This window comes from Mesoplodon bidens, assembly GCF_964165515.1.
Source record: "Mesoplodon bidens genome assembly, chromosome: 1".
Lineage (NCBI taxonomy): Eukaryota > Metazoa > Chordata > Mammalia > Artiodactyla > Ziphiidae > Mesoplodon > Mesoplodon bidens.
In genome coordinates, this window is record NC_138176.1 from 164347371 (window position 1) to 164367378 (window position 20008).

The 20008-nt window shown below is 52.6% G+C and overlaps 1 protein-coding gene across 2 annotated transcripts in view; it reads right to left on the bottom strand.

Moving 5' to 3' along the window:
* Nucleotides 1-20008, bottom strand: part of RPS24 (ribosomal protein S24) — a gene marked incomplete at its 3' end in the record, with an annotated part of 510051 nt that overhangs the window by 219856 nt on the left and 270187 nt on the right. Inside the window, exon 5 of one of the 2 annotated variants that reach the window (XM_081234817.1) lies at nucleotides 15978-15989. The exons of the other annotated variant lie outside the window; for it this stretch is intronic. Coding sequence (XP_081090943.1) covers nucleotides 15984-15989 — 6 coding nt within the window. Of the gene's footprint in view, nucleotides 1-15977; nucleotides 15990-20008 lie in introns of those variants that run through there. 2 annotated transcript variants of the gene reach the window in all.

Here is a 20008-nt window from a genome sequence, read left to right on the forward strand (position 1 = left end):
ATGACAGTCACCACTGGCAGGTCCCTTGGCCTCCTGGTGTGGGGCTTTGGAATCCTCTTTTCTCTAAAAACCTTCACATCCCAGGCTGACCAGCAGCATTCCTGGGGTTGTAACCAGGGTTTGGGTGGAAGCATCCTCCTCTCAGAGCCCACAGGAGGTGACGGATGTTGGCTGTCCATCAGCACATGAACAGTGAAGAAACACCTCAGAGCAAACGCTGAGATGCGTTTTACGGTCGGAGAGACCTGGGTTCGAATCCCAGACCTAGAGTCGGCGTGCCCTTGGCCAAAGCACATCTCCCCACCCGATTTCCTCGAATGGTCACGGAGACAAGAGCGCAGTACCTTCCGGATCCACTGGGTGGGTTTCGGGAGGTAGCAAATGCGTACTCCGGTTCCCAGCAAGGGCTTGGCCTAATCCCTAAGCCCTGCAACAGCAGTCTACACGGCCCCTTCTCTGAACACCATGTGGCAATTGGAAAAGCGTTTTACATCTAGAACTTTGCAAGATGACAGTTCCGCTCTCAAGCTTTCCCACGAAACTGAAATGAACCCTCAGTTCCCGAAGCACTTCCTGCTTGTGATCATCGCGGCCTTGCGAACGCAAACACCACATGGGATTCAACGCGCCAGGGATTTATTAGGGAACCCTCCTCCTCGTGAGAAAAAATGCAGAGGGAGACAGGAAAGCTGGGCGAGCCCTCAGATCACAGCGCAGGTCTGACCATGAGCAAAGGAGAGAAGGAAGGCACCACACAGGCGGAGGAAGGTTGCCTCCTGGGCGCCCCTGCCGCACTCAGCCACAGGCATAGCCATGGAGGTCAGAGCACAGCCCCCGGGGTCCGGGGTAGTTCTGCCCCCGCAGTGGGAGGTGTGCAAGGCTTTTCCTTGCCACTCTCACAGCCCTCTCCCCACGCACTGTCCCCCTCCACCTGCAATACTCTCGTCTCCTCATGGCCTGACCAATCTCAGCTTGTCCAGTGAGTCTTGCAGTAGAGGTCCCTTCCTCCAGGCAGGCTTCTCGGATCTCTGTCCCTTCCCCCTGGGCGGAGACTATGCCAGAATTTGTGAATATTGCTGAATGGTGAGAACGGATAAATGACCCAGGGGCTAGCAAGGGAATTTGAATTTGGAAGTGCTGATTCCAGAACCCCTCACCTGCCCCAGTGTGAAGCCCCCTGCTCAGGGAGATATGCAAATGATTAGTAACAGGAAGAGCATAGGTACCAGCCAGCCAGAATGGCACTAGACATCGGTAGGCATTTGCCCTGCCTCTGCCTGAGCCCAAATCCAGGATGCTGGGGTCCATGCACTCATGTGCCAGGACATAACAGGTACTCAGGACCTTTCTTAATGCTGGCTCAGGAAAGACAGCATCCAGGAAGCAGGCATTCCCATCAACGAGCTGGGAGACACTTAGAGTCACCAGGCGTCACCCTAACAGGCACGTCTGGCTCAACTACTTGACACTCCCCGCTGCTGTGCCAAGGGTGAGCGAGTCACTAACTTTCTGAGAACGTCGATCTCCTTACCCTCTTGGGGGCCAGAGCATCCCTGGGGCATCCACAGCCCCCAAGCTGGCCCCTCCTAGCTGTAAGCAGCCTTGCCTGTTGACCCTATATACTGCACAAAGTTTATTCTTCTCTATGTGTACCATGACATTAATTACCAAAAGGTCAGGAGGCACTAATTCTAGTCCAATCCCAATATACAGATGAGAAACTAAGGCCCAAGAAGAGAAATGGCACTTCCTCAGAGGCACCAAGAATGAGGATTCTGGTTAAACTGACTTGGCAGGATTCTTGCTAAAATTGGATGATGCAGAGATGAACACGAAAGCCTAAAAGCTGAGGTCTAGCTGGGAGGAAGATTCAGAAGAGCCTGGCTAGAATCTGGCCAAGGAGAGAATCTCTCTTCTGGGTTCTCATCCCAGGGCTGCCACTGGGTCCACCATCCCAAGTCAGCAGGGCACCTCACCTCTGCTCCTACCAATCCCAGCTCCCTGTCCACTCCAGATCCAGCTGGGCCTTCATCCCCAAAGCAGCTCCCCTTCTTCCACGAGGGCCTGGAGATCCCTGAGTCCCTCCTGAGAGCCTCCCCAGAGAGAAAGCTCAACTCTCGGCAGCTACCTCCACCTCCGGTTTCCCTCTCATTGGGGAAGGCATCACATGGAGTAGGATGTTCAGCTAATAAATATGTATGCAGGATTTTTATTACTTAATAGTTGTAAGGTTAATCGTCGTGGTGAACGCCTATATTTAATGTGTCAATGGAGCTGCAAAATGCCAAACTGAATAGCTTTAACACACATTAGTTCTACCTGTGAATCTACAAATAGGAACCTTGTCAGAAAAGTATTCAAACCAAGATCAGTATTGATTTCGGCCCTCGGGAAAGGCACTGGACTGTGACAGTTTAAACTGATAAATGTCTAGAGAATTATTTGCCCGTATTGATAAAAAGAAGCAGATATAAAGCTGACAGTCTCAGAGGCGTCGCCACTGAGTGAGGGCAGCACATGTAACATTGTTAGGGGCTCTGAGCTAATCTCCCCTTTGTTATGGAGAAGATCCTCATCTGATCTGGCCCTGCCCTGAGACTGGGCTTGTAATTGCAGAGGAGGGGGCCCTCTGAGCATGTTCAGTCGGCTCCAGGCTCCCGCCCAGCCCACCCCCACCATATTTTTGGAAGGTAGCATTCTGCAGGGACCCAAGGACCTTTCATTCCATCCTTTCCCTCCTGCCCAGTAACCTTCTGTGGCTCAGAATGCAAAACTGAGGTCCTCAGCCTGGCCTTTAACTCTCATCCCAAATGACACCACCTCCCTCCCAACCTCGGTACTCAAAGCTCACCCTACAGACCCTCCGTGCCAGCCAGGTTGGCGGGTTGCTGCTCCTGTCAACTCCCCCCAAAGGCTTGGCTCACACCATTTCTCTCGCCTAGAATGCGCCCCTCATCCATTTCAGCTGTCTGAAGTCGATGCTTTCTTCAGGATAACACAACCCCACATTCTCTTCATTTTTACTCCAGTGCCACCAGTACTTGAGCAAGAGAGGGCACAGACCAAGATTCTCTCCTTGGCCAGATTCTAGTCAGGCTCTTCTGAATCTTCCTCCCAACTAGACCTCAGCTTTTGGGCTTTCGTGTTCAGCTCTGCGTCGTCCAATTTTAGCAAGAATCCTGCTAAGTCAGTTTAACCAGAGTCCCCCATCCTTGGGCTTCCCTGGTGGCACAGTGGTTAAGAATCCGCCTGCCAATGCAGGGAACACGGGTTCAAGCCCTGGTCTGGGAAGATCCCACATGCTGTGGAGCAACTAAGCCCGTGGGCCACAACTACTGAGCCTGAGCTCTAGAGCCCACAAGCCACAACTACTGAAGCCGGAGCTTCGCAACAAGAGAAGCCACTGCATTAAGAAGCCTGCGCGCCGCAACAAAGAGTAGCGCCCGCTCGCCACAATGAGAGAAAGCCCGTGCGCAGCAACAAAGACCCAACACAGCCAAAAATAAATAAATAAAATAAATTTAAAAAAAAAAGAATCCCCCATCCTTGATGTCTGATCACCCTCCATATCTGATCAGGTTCCTCATCCTCCATCATTCCCTCCCCCGCCCCCCGGTGATGTCTGACCACCCTGGCCTGCCTGCAACAAGAATCCTGCTGTAGGTTAGTTTAGTCAGATCCCCCTCGTCCCTGATGTTTCCTCTTAGTAATTTTCCATCCATTGACCTCCACCCTGCTCCTTGCCCATAAATCCCCAGTTTTCCTTGTTGTATTTGGCATTAAGCCCAATCTCTGTCCCCTACTACAAAACCCCTTTGTAGTAGCCACATCCCCGAATAAAGTCTGCCTTACCTTCTTTAACAAGTGTCATGAATAAATTTTTCTTTAACACTGGACCCCCAAGCAAAAAGAGCATCCCTCCCGTTCTCAGTCTCCTTACTCTACTGAATTTTTCTTCCGAGCCTGTTTCACCAGCTGGTAGATATGTTTATATGTTGGTTAATTTCTGTCCTCTCCCCCAACCACCTGTAAAGACAGACACTTTATTTTCTTCATCTCTGTGCAATTGTGTCTGACTCTTGGAAGGTTTGAGATAAGTATTTGTTGAGTGAATGAACGAATGAATGAATGAGTCCTTCAAGAAGGCTTCCAGACACCCTCCAGCTCAGTGATTATCTGTTCCTCTCTATTCTTCAAGCGGACCAGGATATTTCCAGTTCTCTCACCACCCACTCCTCTGCTCAAAAACCTTCCATGGCTCCCTATGGCCTAAGGACCAGGTGTGAACTCCTCAACCTGACCTGCAAAACCATGACCCATCATGGGGTCACTCCCCAAGCCCCATCTCTTCCCTTCTCTTCTGAATCTCAGGCTGCTGCCCAGGACCTGGCTGCCCCCTCTCTGCAGGGCACCTTGAACCTGAGGCTTCTGGTGGACATCCCACTTGGTCTGAGTGTGGCTTCATGATGTTTTGCCTTAATGGACAGCTCCCAGTTATGCAGACAAGGACCTGTGCTGCCCTGTGTCCACTCCAGGGCCTGGGCCAGAACAGCAGAATCCAGCCCATGTCTGAGCTCCTCTTGTTTCACGGGGACCTTAGTCATGAGCCCAGTCACAGGCACTCATGTTCCCATATGTTTCCACCAAATGGTGTGCCTGGCTGCTATTTTAAAACACCAACTCATGGAATCTTTTCCTTCCTGAATTTTCTGCTTTCCTTTCCCTGCCCCTGGTCTCTGTACATCCTTACTTCTCAAGAGGACTGCTGCACAGCAGAAAGCAGAAGCTGCCTCCGGACATCCAGACTTTTGCTTCCCAAAGCATAAATCCATTAGAAGAATGTGGAGGGTTTGCAGAGAAAAAAAGAGGGAGAATCACATTCTCAGCAAGAGATCTTGGAAGAATCATGAAAGGGGAAGGGTTTCTCTCCAAATCTATGGAGATTTCTCCAAGGTGGAGGGAGGAGGGCAATGAAAGTTGTTCCTCCAGGAGAGGGGACCTGCCCGCTGCTTCCTGGTGCTGCCCCCAGGGAGCAAGAAAGACCGCAGGGCAGTGGCTCCACAGGGGTCAGGACCATGGCAGCCCCCAAAAGAAGCCCTTGACCTAGACACGACTTCTACTAGAAGGTGGCAGAGAACAGGTTGTGCCCTGAAGGGACCATGCAGGCAGGGCGAGGGGCAGGTCCTAGGTGCCTGGGGGTGATGACCAGAGGGCCCTCCCTCTGATAACTGGGCACACTGGACGGTGCCCTCACCTGGGAAGCAGGAGAAACCCAGAAGAGCTGAGGTGAAGCGTTTGTGCTAGGCCCACAGGATGAGCAGAAGAGGAAGCCATGAGCTCTAGGGAACAGGGACAGGTGATTTGCCGAAGCCAGCTAAGTGTGGATGAAGACTCATAACCACGGTGACAGTACTGCCAGCTTCCCCACCAAACTAGGCATCTCTGGAGGCAGGAGCCGAGTTCCTTCCTCCCTGTCACGTTACACCTGTGCAGCCTGGTGCCCCATAAGGGCAGGTGGGACTGTGCCTCATCCAGAGTGCCGGCTCCCTTGCACTTTGGGAGCTGGTTCATGCCCACTTCCCATCAAGAAGGGCCCGTGAGTAGGTGTCACTGGCAGATTCCCAGGAAGAACACTGGGACAAAGACACAGGGCAAGATGTTGCTCACTGAGCTAGCTAGGGGCAACGGGCAGACCCACATGCCGTGCTCCCTCCAGGGCCCCCAAGACAGGGAGGCAGGGAGGAATTCCTCCACGTCCTCACATTCTCTACCGGAAGCTTCTCCCTTGTCCCTCGGGAAAGAGCCTGACATTACCTAGAGCAGGGGTCCCTGAAGAGACCTTGAGAGATCCCAGAGTCAGACCACTCGCTGCACAACTACGGCGCTGTGGGTGAGAGGAGAGGGCAAGCTTCTCACTCGTCATCACGCAGTGGCTTAGCAGATCTGACACCGCAAGCCCAGGCTCTGGCTGCCCAGGAAGTGACTCCTTCTAGCACCCTCAATACCTCACAGGAGAGTGCTTGTGCCTCCATGTGACTTTGACCTCCACAGCCACAACCAGCCAATATAACAACTGCCAAGGGCACGCAGCTTAGCTGGGCTGATGACACCTGCACGGAGAATCGGAGATCTGGGTTCCAGCACCACCTCTGGCTCTTCCCTTTCTGGGCCTCCAGGACCTTAGAAGCCTGGTTTTCTCGAGTGGGAAGGGAAGGTCATGGAGTAGGTCAAAGGGAACACGTGTGTGTGTGTGTGTGTGTGTGTGTGTGTGTGTTTTTGTTGGGGTGGAAGGGAGTGCATCATAAGAAAGGAGCCCAGAATCCCACTCCACTGCTTTCACCCAAGCAGCTCTGCTTTCAAACGTTTTACATCTGGAGCCTCTGCCTAGACTCCTTAGAAAAGGGATTCCACTACTAAATAAATGTGTGACACTCCCCTGTCCCAACACACATCCCACCTCTCATCCCCAAGGAGGCAGACTCTTTAAGAGGCTACACTGTGGCTCCGTGGGAGGAACTTCACATGGGCAAAGGGTGCCCCAACAGCCTCTCACCAGGGGCGCCCTGAGCTTCCGAACCATCCACTGACCCAAGGCAGTTTTGAGAAGAACCTTGGACAACAGGCGCTTGTTACAGGTGACACGTGAGCTCTGAGGAGCTCTTTATGAGAGGTAGCAGTGTGTCCTGGGAAGAGAGGTACCGTCCCTCCTTCTTTGGCACATCCAGAGCCTTTGGCCTGATCAGAAACAGCTTGCGCAGCCGCAGGGAGTGCGGGGAGCTGCTGCCAAGGAGAACAGGAGAGTGCAGCAGAGACCAGGGAGAGAAATCCGTCCAGGCAGGGGGCTCGAGGGAGACGGGCGTGGTCTTGGGTAACCAGATGAGCAAACTCCCCGAGGCCCGGCCTGAAACAGACATGGAGGGTCAGAGAGGCAGAAGTTTCAAAGATTCCAAAGCTGGGAATTAAGGGAGCCCCGGAATCTGAAATGCCCTGCAATTTAGGTGGAGGAGATGGTGAGTCTTGTCATCATGAGGGCCTGAGGCCCCCACCCCAGAGGAATACAAGGAGATGGCGGTGGGATCAGAGGGAGACAAATGGCCAGGAGCCTGCAAGTGGCCAAGAGCAAGAGGTCAGCAGCAGAGAGTCTGCAGCTGGGCTCCCCCATCAGCCCAGGAGGTTGATGGACCTCAGGAGCAGCCCCAAACAGTTCCCAGACTCGGGCCGGTGTCCTCACTCCCTGCTTGTAATTACCCTGTGATAGATGACGGCATTGCTGCTAAAAGTATCTGCGTGCAGCCTTTATGGTCATTTTCCAACAGCCCAGACCTGTACTCTCTTGTGGGAGCAGGTTAAGATGATTATGCAGATAGATGGACCCCAGTGCAATATTACGTCAGCGATGGAGATGTAGGCGCTGCAGTCAAGGCACGATTACCACCAAGAAGAGGCTGCCGCCACTGGTGCGAGAGAGGGGGAACCTGCACGGGAACCCTAGGCTCCTGAGCATTACACACTCACGCACACATGCTCACACACTCACACTCACTCCTCAGCCTCTATAGTTAGTTCTCTGGCTACAGCTGGACTCTGTTCCCATGGAAACATGAAATGTCAGCCACGTCTGTTGGGAAGCCGGGAAGGCACAGGTCTGCGGGGAGGAGAGGTAGCCAGGACCCAAGGAAGACCTGCTCCCAAGCTTGCTTGGCAGGGATGGGGAGAACGAGGTCACATGCGCAGGCAGACCCCCAAAGGACTGTCCAAAGTGTCACCCAAAGGGACCAGCACGCTCCCTTTAAGCCCTAGGCAAGGGTGAGGTCGGCACACAGAAGTGTTGATGCTATAGTTCTGGGCACCTCTTAGAGAGGGCTGCACGGCTCTGTGCTTCCCTGAAGACAAAGCAAGGACGAAGAAACAATCAAGTCCAGACTCATTCCACTATACAATAAGAAACTCCCCGTGATCCACCCCCCTTTTCCAGGTTCTAAGAGTGAGAGAAATGCCTCCCAACAACTTCCTTGGCAGGACCCCTCCTAGAGAAGCACAATAACTAGCTTCTTAGGGCTGGTTTTCCCAACACTCTGCCTTCAGCACAAGCCAACAGCTGAACACCAATGTGGAGCTCAGCAAGGCAGTTCTATCGGAAACGACACAGGCAGCGGGGTAGGGAATGGTCTGCAATGAAGGTGGAACACAGACGCCCCTGGGGGACAAATGGAAGCACAACCTTCCAAAACCCTCCAGAAACAGTATCTTCTCCAGACTGCAAAGTGCTCACAATCGTCCTCTCTGAGAGAAGCTAACAGGGCAAATATCCTGTGTGCTAATGAAGGGTGGAGCCGTACCTTCTGACATCACCAAGCAGAGAGTATGAACTACCTATATAAAGCACCTGGCACATAATGGGGGTCCAAAACAGCAAACATCATTAACTGCAGAAGAAGTATTTACAAGCCTGGCTGCCCATGGCTCGCCCTGGACTTGGGCCTTGTAACTAATCCTAAGACCACCGTGAATGGGGTGGAGGCTGCTTCTCTGCTGACAGCCCATGTCTGGGCTAAGTTGAGCCTGAGCCGGAGAGGGAACAGCCACGGGAAGCTGGGGGACAGGGGCAGGGGAGCAAGGACTGGGTTGGTGCTGCATTTCCCATATGGATTCCATTCCCTGGGTCTGAGTATAGAAGCATAAGCCACGACCTCTATTTTCTAAAGCTGGGAATTGGAAGCCGGTAAGAGAAATGGATTCTTTCCATAAGTATAGGAAGCAGAAACCTAGCACCAACTCACATCACCACTTACTACGATTAGAAGCTCTTACTGGCCAAGCACCCACTAGTGCCAGGCCTGAGTAATTTACGTTCATCCTCCCCACTCCTCACTACAAACCTGCAAAGGACGTGTAATTACCCTCTTTTTACAGGGGGAGGATACTGAGGCTCAGACAAGCAGTGTGACTTCGCCAGGGTCACCCAAGGAGGAAGGGGTCAGGCCCGGCACATCGTCTGCAGAGCTGCCCAATAGACCAAAAGAATCAGCATCAGAGGGCCCAGCCTTTGGAGCCAAACACATCTGGGCTTGAATCCCAGTATAGCTGCTTCCTTAACTGTGTGACCTTAGCTGAGTGATTTAACTGCTCTGAGCCCCCAGTTCTTCATCCATAAGTTGGTGTTAATAATGCACGTCTCCGGGCTTCCCTGGTGGCGCAGTGGTTGAGAGTCTGCCTGCCGATGCAGGGGACACGGGTTCGTGCCCTGGTCCGGGAAGATCCCACATGCCGCGGAGCGGCTGGGCCCGTGAGCCATGGCCGCTGAGCCTGCGCGTCCGGAGCCTGTGCTCCGCAACGGGAGAGGCCACAGCGGTGAGAGGCCCGCGTACCGCAAAAACATAAATAAATAAATAATGCACGTCTCCAAGAGTCACTGTCAAGACTAATGAGACTGTGTACAAAGTGCAGCCAGACCACAGCCAGGCCCACTAACTGGGAGACAGTATCACCCTCTGGGACGTAAGGGCCAGCCTGTCACATGTACCACGGGATCCACGGGGTTTTGAAAGACCTGGCACTGAATAAATAGCTGTGGAATGCATGTGGGCTTTTTCCCCATTGAAAAGCAGCATATGCTCATAGAACACATGAGAAATGGAAACTCGTTTTCAAAATGTCACACCTAAGTCCCACCTCTGCAAAAATAATTGCTTTTCTGCTTTTGCTTTGAGGTAAATCACTTGAGTCTTATGAATTCCTCACCTCCCAGCCAAGTTTTCTGCCGCTCAGATTTCAGCCAAATACTCCCCAAACTGAGCCAGTGATAGTCCAGATGCTTGGGCCTCCTCCCGTGCGAGCCCATCTGAATTAGGATGGAAAGGGAGCCGTTTCTTCCTGGGCCCTGCCCGGTCTCCGCCATCCACCGTCCCTCAGCCCTGCTGCAATCAAGATGGAAGACTCCTCTCAGGAACGGTGGCCACTCAAGGTGGCCCAAGCTCAGTAGTGGGGCTTCAGAGCTGCCACTGTGTGAAGAAAGTGGGCAACCAGACCCTTCAGAACAGAAGCCTTGGGGTGGAGGGAAGGGTGTTTAACCAGATCCCCTGAAGGTGCTTCTGAGAAGTGGTCCTGGCCCCTAGCACGGTCAACATACAAGGCCCTTCATGACCTGGTCCCTGCCTGTCCCTCACTCCTTCCTGCCATCTCCTCGATGCTCCAGTCACACCAAACATCCACACAGGTCCCCAAACAATCAGCCTCCCTCTCGCGTTTATTCCCTCAACTTAAAGGGTTCTCCTCCTATTCATCCTTTAAGATCCCACTCAGGTACCACGTCTTCCAAGCCAGAAAGCTTTCCATAAGCCCGCAAAGTTGGTGAGGTGGCCTTGTCTCGTGTTCCCTCACCCCTAGGCTCACCTCCGCTGCAGGCTGACCATCTCATTGTCACAGCCTGGTCACTTGTCAGACCAGGAGCACCTGGCGGGCAGGGGATGGTGCTGGTGACAGTAGGACAGTTCTGCCATCTCTCAGTGAGTCCAGGGGGATAGGCGGAGCTGTCCAGCCCCAATTCCTTAAAGACAGGTCTACACCTCCCAGTATCTAGAAGTGGGCCTGGGAGACAGTCAGGCTCACTGAATGTCCAGGGTAGGAAGGAAGAGACGACAGAAAGCAGAGAAGGATAACAAGTGAATTAATAACAGGATGCTGACTGGGACTTGCCCATGGGTCTGGGGTTGGCCGCTCGGGCCCATGGAGCTGATACAGGAGGACCAACGACACCACACAGAGAAAGCTGCTGACAAGCTAGCCAGGTCCCCACAGGACTGCCACCAATCATCCTCCCCTTCTTCTCACCCTGTCTTCCATCTAGGAGCCTCAGAGGGGGGTGGGGACTGCTGAGACCCTTGGCCTGCAGAAGAGCAGAATCCTCTCCTCTGCCAAGCCAAGGGGAAGAAAGGTCTCCAGGAGAATAGTTCCGAGAGACAGGGATGCCTGCAAGAAGAGGAGACTAGCATTTCCCCCCAGCTGGATGCTGGCTGAATGCAGAAGTGTGAAGCATGGGATGCGGGCAGTCTTCGGAGGGCTTAAAATATGTCCCTTGGAATTCAAGGCAAGCGTGAATACAGGAAGTGGTATCTTACTTGTTTGGGGGTGGCCACAGAGCCCCGTACTTGCCAAGGGAAAAGGGACCAGGGCTTAGAGGGTTGGGAGAAAGATGGGGGACCACTGACCCCATCCAGGTTTTCCCAAGTCCTAAAGAGACAGAAGAGGACCTCAGGGCTCCACACACGTGAGCACAGAGGTTCAAGGACAGGGCAGGGTCATGGGCTTCCCTAGGTGGCTGCCACCCAGATGAGGCCACACCTGCCCAGCCAGTGAGATAGAAGTGTGGACCTCTGGTGGCTGGAGAAGGAGGCTCCCCGGCTCTTCCTTGGGAGCATCTCAGGGATGGAGGGGGCCAGGGTAATCTGGACACTGCCCCTGAGGCATTCGGATTCACCTTCTACCCCAAGACCACGTCTAGGGAGAAGGCCGCCACTGGGAGGTGCCGACACACAGCAGGGAGGTGGAGTTTACAGAGCCAAAGCAAAGCCAGTCCATCTCACTGATAGGAGATGAATGAAGCAGGGACGTCTCACACCTCCCTTCGGGAAGAGACACAGGAGGAGGAAGAAATGTTGCAGATGAGAAGGTCATTCCTCCCTCCCACTCAAGGAGAGAGCTTTGACACAGCTGCGAGACTGATGTTTCCGACCAGGCCAGAGGAGGTTCTAACAACTGAAAGTGGCCAGAGGTCATGAGACTGCCATGACATTGTAAGTGACAAAGAGAGAGATGCAGCAGAGGAGAGGGGTAGGAGAAAGAGAAAGCCGTGGAATGACTCCACTCCACACAGCCGGGGTCCTTCACTGAACTAGTTGCAGGAGACAGAAAGGGAGGGAGGGAGAGGAGAGGGGAGTCCCAGGAAAGGAAAAGAAGGAGAGAAGAAGGACAGGCAGACTTGGCATCAGAAGCCAAGACCAGGAAGCTGGTACCTAGGCGTCCCCATCCCGCCGGCCTTCTTACTCCTATTCAAGCTGAGCTTCTCAGAGACTGGACAAGGGCCCCTCTGATCCCTAGAAAGTGGGTCCTTGTATGCCAGGAAAGGGCCTGGCTGGTGTTCTCACCCCCAGCTGCACGTCCGAATCACCAGGAGAGTCTTTTTTAAATATCCACCGCATAACCCTCTCCAGACCAGGGGACCCTCGCTTGGGGAATAGGCTGGAAACTGACGGTTTTTAAAGCTCCCCAGGTGATTCTCATGTGCAGCCAGGGATGGGAACCAGTGGACAAGGAAGTTCTCAAAAGGTGGTCTTTGGGGCTTCCCTGGTGGCGCAGTGATTGAGAGTCCGCCTGCAGATGCAGGGGACACGGGTTCGTGCCCTGGTCCGGGAGGATCCCACATGCCGCGGAGCGGCTGGGCCCATGAGCCATGGCTGCTGAGCCTGCGGGTCCGGGGCGTGTGCTCTGCAACGGGAGAGGCCACAACAGTGAGAGGCCCGCGTACCGCAAAAAAAAAAAAAAAAAAAAAAAAGTGGTCTTTGGGCCAGGAGCAGCAGTAGCACCTGGGAATTGGTAGGAATGCAGATTTTCAGGCCCTACCCCTTACCCATGGAATCAGACATCCTGGAAATGGGGCCCAGTGATGTGTTGACAAGCACTCCAGGTGAGTCTAAGCCTGGTCAATTTTTAGACCCACTGGACTAGAGTATATCTGAAGAGAGGGTGAGGGAGGAGGAGGTGGTAGATGGGCTGAGGGGTAAAGAGAACATGGGGGTGGGAGTGGTAAGGGCCTCTCCAGCCAGCACCCAGAACCCTGACATCCCATCCAGGCCATGTCCCTCCTCCCCAGCTCTTCAGCTCCCAGGAGACACATGAGCACTAGGTGCCATGCACCCCAGAGGGGCTCACTATAGCACAAAATGCTGAGCTCCCCAGAGCACCATCTATTTACTCACTCTTGGTTTCCCAGGCGTGTGGGGAGTGAGGGGAGCTGCTTGTGCTCCCATTAACCAGCCCTGATTAAATCAGCTGGGCTCCTCAAAGGACAGCACCACACAAATGGAAACTAATAATAATAATTTACTAATTGTCTCCAAGCTGGAGTCACTCTAATCACCCATGGACAAAAGAGAGCAATTAAAACTCTCCCAAATTCCAGGAACCAAGGCTGTGCCCCTCCCCCAGCTAGATGGACTGCAGGAGGAGTGTGCAGGTGGCAGGGGTTCTGTGCTAAGGCGCCAAGATGCAGAGTAGAGGGAAGTGTATAGGGAGGGGTGCATCCTGGATGGTGAGAAGGGGACAATGAGAGAACCCAGGGAAACAAGGCTGGGAATGGACACACCCATACCCTGCAAACTTCCCCTACCCCACCCCCCTCCTTCATCACAGCTTGCTGCTGCTGAGAGACACACAGAAGCTCAGCCTGCAGTGGTTGAACTCCCAGCTTCATCTTTTATCCAGCAACCCCCTTCTGTACCTCCTCCTCCAGGAAGACCTCCCAGGCTCCTGTGTGAGGGGATGGGCTGAGCACACAGGTGTGGAGCTACACGGCAGGAATGATCTGTTCCCATGATCAGTGAGCCTTAACTCTGTTTTACACATTAGGAATCTGGGGCTCAGAGAGGTGCAGTGACTCGGCCAAGGTCACACAATAAACTGATTAAAACCCAGGTCTGCAAACACAAGGCTCTTCCCAGACACAGAGCCAGAGAAACAGGCAGGAAAAGTAGCTGTTCTTTCTAAGCACTTTCTCCCCAGATGTCATCTTTTCAACTATTTTTAAGGTAATAAGTTGACAAGAGAGTTGTTTTCACTGTGGTGAAAAGTCATTAAAGAAAACAGTGTAAAAACAAGCCTGTAAGTCATAGAGAGCAGGCTGGCTGAGGGGTCGGTGCTTTCCACAGGCTCTCTCCCCCAAGCAATAAACAGGCCCAGCCCTCCCCACCTGGACCGCCCCTAGCTCCTTCCTGCCCTGTCTAAAGCCCTCCTCCTCTCTAGGAGCCCCCTAATCTCCTATTACCAGCTCCCAGACCCACTTATGTGAGACTTAACAGCTCCCTGTCTAGACTGCAGACTCCAAAAGTCTTAATTGCTCTTTCATCAGCGGAGAAGGGCTGCTTCATCAAACAGCCAACCACTCAGCGAGTCCTTGCTGAGCTCCTACGGGGTACCAGGCTGTGCAAGGGATTCACAGACGTCTGAGGATTTGATGGATCATCCAGGGTCAGAAGAGGACAGCTGCCTGGGCTGGGCCTCACGCCAGATGTTAGGCCTCCAACAAAAGGGAGAGCCAAGTCATCCAGGAGCTCCACTAGCTGGAGAGAGAAGCAGGGGAGACACCCGGGCTGCAAATGGCCTCCCTAAGCTGCCTTTCCACAAGCTGGTCCCAAGACGGCATGGCCTGGGAGTGCTCCAGAGTGATGCTTGGGCACTACTCCCCTCAACAGGGATTCTGAGAACTTACTGTGTGCTGGGCACATGCTCTACAGAGGGAGAGTAGACACAATGTACGTGCTCCTTGACCAGGTAGAGTTTATCCTCTAGTTGTGGCCAGATAACCTGTCCTGACTCTCATTCCCGCCCTGCCCCAGTGATAGGCGGATTTAAGGGTAGGCGTTAATGGGTGATGATGGCGTCTGGGTCCAGCTCTGCTAGCTCTCTGCTCTCTCTGACATCTCCCTGTGAATGGGTTCCGGCCTGTCCTGCCCTCTGAGCCCATCTACGTGGCTCTCCTCCCACAGCACTCTGCTCTGGGTACCAGCGCTGCCTCTTCTCCCACCAGCCCCCTCGCACATGATTTGGTTGTCCTCCTCGGGCTCCGTGAGCTATAGCTACGGCCGAGTGATGTTCCCCCATCTCCTGGGGACAACTAAGGCAGGAGGTCCGTGGGCGCCTGTGATGCTGGTCCCCAAAGGACAGTTCTGAGGGGCTCACTGGAATCACAACCACTCCTTGGCATCCAGCACAGAAGAGAAGAGCCCTCCTTTGTCATCATTCTGGAAAGAATGGCCCCCTGGGAGCAAGGCTCAGGGTTGTCACAAACAGGATTGTCAAACTGAGAGCCATTTATTCATCCCACAATCTCCTAAGTGCCTCTGTTGTTTTGTTTTGTTTTTTTAATCATCGATTGTGTGCAACATGCCAACCCTTGCTTCTGCCTCAAACCACCACCACCACCCCCTACAGGGAGGAAGCTGGGCTCAGAGAAGGGAAGGGACTCGTTCAGGGCACCCAGCAAGTTAGGGCACTCTGGAACCCAGCCCCCCTGGCTCCAGGTCCAGGGCCCTAGGCACCCTGCCTGCAGTGGCTGCCTCTGCTGCTGCTCCCAGCCCCTCCAGGCAGGGGAACACATCAGCCCTGCTGCAGGCGCCCGGGGACCTCACGGTGGATTAACTACCTGAGGTCGTGCCTCGCTCTCTACCAGCCGCCTCTGCGGCAACTGCAGTCAGGATGAAATAGAGCTGCAGAAAAACCAGCAGAGCCTCGGCCATAAACCATCTCTCTCTGCCAGGAATGGCCCAGTGTCTCTCACAGGAAGGCGGGGGACAACAGTCTCCGGATATGGCAGCTAGAATGGAAGAGGGGAGGGTGAGGGGTCACTTCTAGGTCCACGTTGCACCCTGGGAGGTTGGAAGCCAAGCCAGGAGGGGAAAAAGGATGTTCTGCTAGACAGAGGCCAGGTGCTGTTCTATTGGGGGACGGGGGCAGTCCCATCTGAGTGGGGACCGTATTTTCCCAGTGACATTGGCCGTATTTCTGCAGGGGAGCCCCATGGTGGCCTCGTGATGGAAAAGTTAGGGCTCTGCTGTGCTGATATGTCCATCAAATCTGCCCCTGAGGGGAGACATTGTGCCTTCCAGAGCAGAGAACAATGGACACTCAGCTGCGGGTGTGTGTGTGTACATGTGAGCGTTCTCCCAGACATCGTCAAAGGAAGAGATCAATTTAGAGAATTAGAGGCCAGCTCACTTTGCATGGCTTCTAGGAGGCTTGTATGGTAAATAAGGATTCAAGAAAAGAAATGTTGCATCATTCAATTAATTTCAGCCTTGAATCGCAGTGGCTGGGTGGGGATCGGGGTGGGGGGGTATTGTGGGGGGAGTGTAATCAATACCAAGCATTCAGCTTGCTAACATGAAGCACATTTCATACAAAGCTGGACATTTTTCTCCTTGTCATACAGAATTATCTTAATTATTGTTTCAAGGAACAGCCTCATATAGCATCATCTAGTAGTCCAGGAGGCGGCTCAGAAACTCGTCACTGGAATAATTTATGATTTTTCTTTCTAACATCTTGGTCTTGTTTGATATGCTTGCCATTTCTCCCTGACAGGGAGGTCGATTAAATCACATTTATATTGTAAACGTATGCATTGCTTTTTACCCAAGGCGCTGGATGAAGAGATACAGGGGCCCCGAGGGAGGGAGAAGCCAATCCACTTTCATATTGCAAATTTCTGCTGTTCGGAAGAAATGAATGGTTGCCAGGGAGAACTGGGAATTACTTGAGGATGCAAAATGTTATTTTAGAATCCTTTTGAGAGGGTTTTTTTTCCCTCCCCCACCTCTTCCAGAATTTTCACTTCTCTGGCTGCTAATGGAGGTCAGGACCATTCTCTGTGCAAACGCCGAAGGAATGCACTTCACCGGCATTCTTCAGGGGATCGGCCGGAGCCAAATTTCGTGCTGGCCAACCTTAAGCAGACTGCTTCTTGGCCTCAAAGGAGAGTGGGGGACACGTTTAGAAAAAAGGAGCTATTCACATTTTGCAAAGCACTTCATCCTCCCGTCTGGGGCTAAAGCTGGTTGGATTTGATGGAGGTTTTTGTAAATTACAGAAAGTGTTCAAAATCAAGAGGGGAAAGGTCATTAGCAGAGACCAGGAAAAAGGGACACTGCACCATCATTAACCTAACCAACTAATTAGGAAACATTCAGGTTTTATAAATTATTCAAGACGCTCAATTTATACTTTTACAAATTCCTACCATAACATAGATAATGAGGGAACATTTACAGTAACAGCGTAACCTAATCAAGAAACCCTTTCATTAGCATGAAATCTTCCAACACGGTGTTTGCGATCACAACAAACGGAATTACAGATGTTGGGGGAGGCTGGGGGAGGCACAAGCTGCATGCAGGGAAGGTGGAAAGGGGCTGCTGATTTCACTTTTGGCCAGGCCTGTGGTTCTAAGAAACCTCCCCCACCCACCCCCAGCATGAAACAGATCTTCCCCAAGGCTCAGTCTTGCAAAAGGGCCAGAGAGATATATCTGGAAGGTCCCTATGACTCCCCAGCAGCCCATCCTGGGGTGTGAGTCAGCCAGTGGATGATTTATAAGGACCTCTGCCTTGACCCTCTAATCCTGGAAGAGTGATAACCAGGGAGCATGGCAAACCAGCCGTTTCTTCCAGTGGAAATACCCGCCCACCCCCAGAGGGTATGAGTCAGGCTCCTGTTGACAGTACTGTCCTCTGTAAGTATTGGACAAACATCTTAAATGCCATTCACCAGGTGACTTTGCCTGGTACTTTTGAGATCACTGCCAGTGGACAGAAGACAAAGAGCACACTCCAGGCACCATGAGGAAATCCCAGGACTCAAAGGACATTTTCCAAGATCAACAGAGCCAGTTGAATCCCTACGGTAAGAACTCACGACCTCCTAGCGAAGTACCTTCCATGCTAATAGTGGCAAAGCCTTTCAAAGGCTCTCATAGGCTGCATGCTGCATGCCACGGACAGGGTAGCTTAAACAACAGAAGTTGATCCCTCCCAGTTAGGAGGCTGGGAAGTCGAAGATCAAGGTGCCAGCAAGGTAGGTTTCATTCTGAGGCCTCTTGTTATGGCTTATAGGCACCCACCATCTCGCTGTGTGCACACATGACCTCTTCTTTGTGTGGGCAGAGAGAGAGAGAGTGAGAGAGACAGCAAGCTCTGGTGTGTCTTCTTATAAGGGCACAAATCCCCTCATGAGGGCCCCACTCTCATGACCTCATTTAGCCCTATTTCCGCTCCAAAGGCCCCATTTCCAAGTACCATCACTTTAGGGGTTAGGACTTTAACACAGGGATTTGGGGGAGACACACATATTCAGTCCACAATACCCCCCAAATGGTACGTCTGCCCAGAACGTGTGAATGTGACCTTATTTGGACTAAAGGTCTTGCCAGATGTAATGAAATTAAGGATCTTAAGATATCACTCCGGTTCTAACCCTCCAGTGCCAGGGATAAGAGCCTGCTCCCCCTCCTGCCTTCAGAAACCTGAAGTTGGGGGTACTTTATGCCCACAGATAGAGGCCCCTCCCCCGTTCTTTCCGCTGTTTCTTATACGACGTCGTTGTATATGGCCTCACGGTTCTGGTAGCTCTCTTTTGGGCAAACCAAGGCACAAGCCATGCGCGATGACACGGGTGCAATATAGTGGAGCTGTCCCATCACTTACCAGTCCTGTGTTCGCTCATCATTCACTCATGCATGTGTGCATTCATTCACTGAACAAGAAATGTTAAGGAGCTCCTAAGCATGAGGGTCCAGGCTTGGAGCTAAGGGTATGGTGGTGAAAAGACATGGTCCCTACTCTCAAGGAGTTTTCAGACTAGCTTGTACCCAACTTCTACGCACCCAGCCAGGACTCCGTTGTGTGGGAAAGGGCCCGGTGGGGGCAAGCCCTGCCTTAGTCCTGAGTTCCTTGAGACCCAAGGGCCTTGTATGAGTCCAAGCCAAGGGCTCCCTGGTTCTGTCCTTCATCCAAGTCTGGCTTCCCCAGCCCTGCAGTCTTCCCAGTGCAGTGGGGATATTTCAAACACCGTCATGGAAATTACCTTTGCTATAACCATTCAGAGCATGAGCTTCAATTACCCAATCTCTGGTTCTCTGGTGCAGGGAAACCCACGACAGTGCAGGAAACGTTCTCCCCCATCATGACCCACATTTCTATATTCCCTCCAGTCATCTGCAAGCAGCAGACTGTAAATTCTGCCAGGAAGAGGACAGAGGCGATGGTGTCCGCTTTACCTTCAGAGCCGTGTGGGAGGGATGGTTCTTGGGCTTCTCCCCTCTGGTTTCACCACTTGCAAAGCAAAGAGAAAGGAGCAAATGTGGCCAAATTACTCCCAAATGTTCCTCTGAAAACCTTAGGCTGACCCTGGCTGCCAGTGAACTAGTCGTAGGGTGACAATTTCGTTAGATCTTGGTCAGTGAGCATAAACCTCTGGTTGGAGGGTGGGGTGATGGTGACCCCAGTTTGGGCAAGCTCTCACGCAGATGTTCCCAAACATCCAGCTGTTTGGCACCAGAATGGCGCATCTGGATAAGAAGCTAGAGGTTTCGTATCCAGCAGTTTGGGGGTCACGCCAAGATACTGCCAACAAGGGGCTGGGATAACTGCTTTCTAAAGGCGGTCGTTGGAAGAAGAGCCCAGGCAATCCACACCCAGCCACAGTCCCCACTGCCCACAGACCCAGTTAGCGGGAAAAAAACCTCTGTTTTACAGAGGAAGGAACCAAGGGCCCCAGAGGCCAAAGAAGAAAAGAGCTTAGAATTAACAGATTTGGGATAAGATTATTTTTGAGGCTAGATGGAATGATTCAAGCACCGGGCCTATCCAGTGGGGTCAGCAAGACACAATGACCATCTCCATCCTATGTCAGGGCAAATAGAGGCCAGAAGAGGTGAAGCCCGGGACTCAGGGTCCTGGTCAGTCAGGGCAGAACCAGGTAGGTATTCAGACTCCAGTCCGTTGCTCATACATATACCCCAGTAGCAGCCTCTTCCTACACCAGGCTAGACCGAGCTGGAATGTGTGCCTAGCTCCAAAGGAGATAAGAAAAGTCACACAGCCACATCTGGAAGTCATATCTTAGATATTTCATGACCATAAGTAAAAATTCAAGGGGAAACATATGTTTTGATTACATCATTTTAGTACCTAAGATTTAATAAGAGGAAGAGGTGAGGGTGTGGAGTGACAGGGTGTATGAG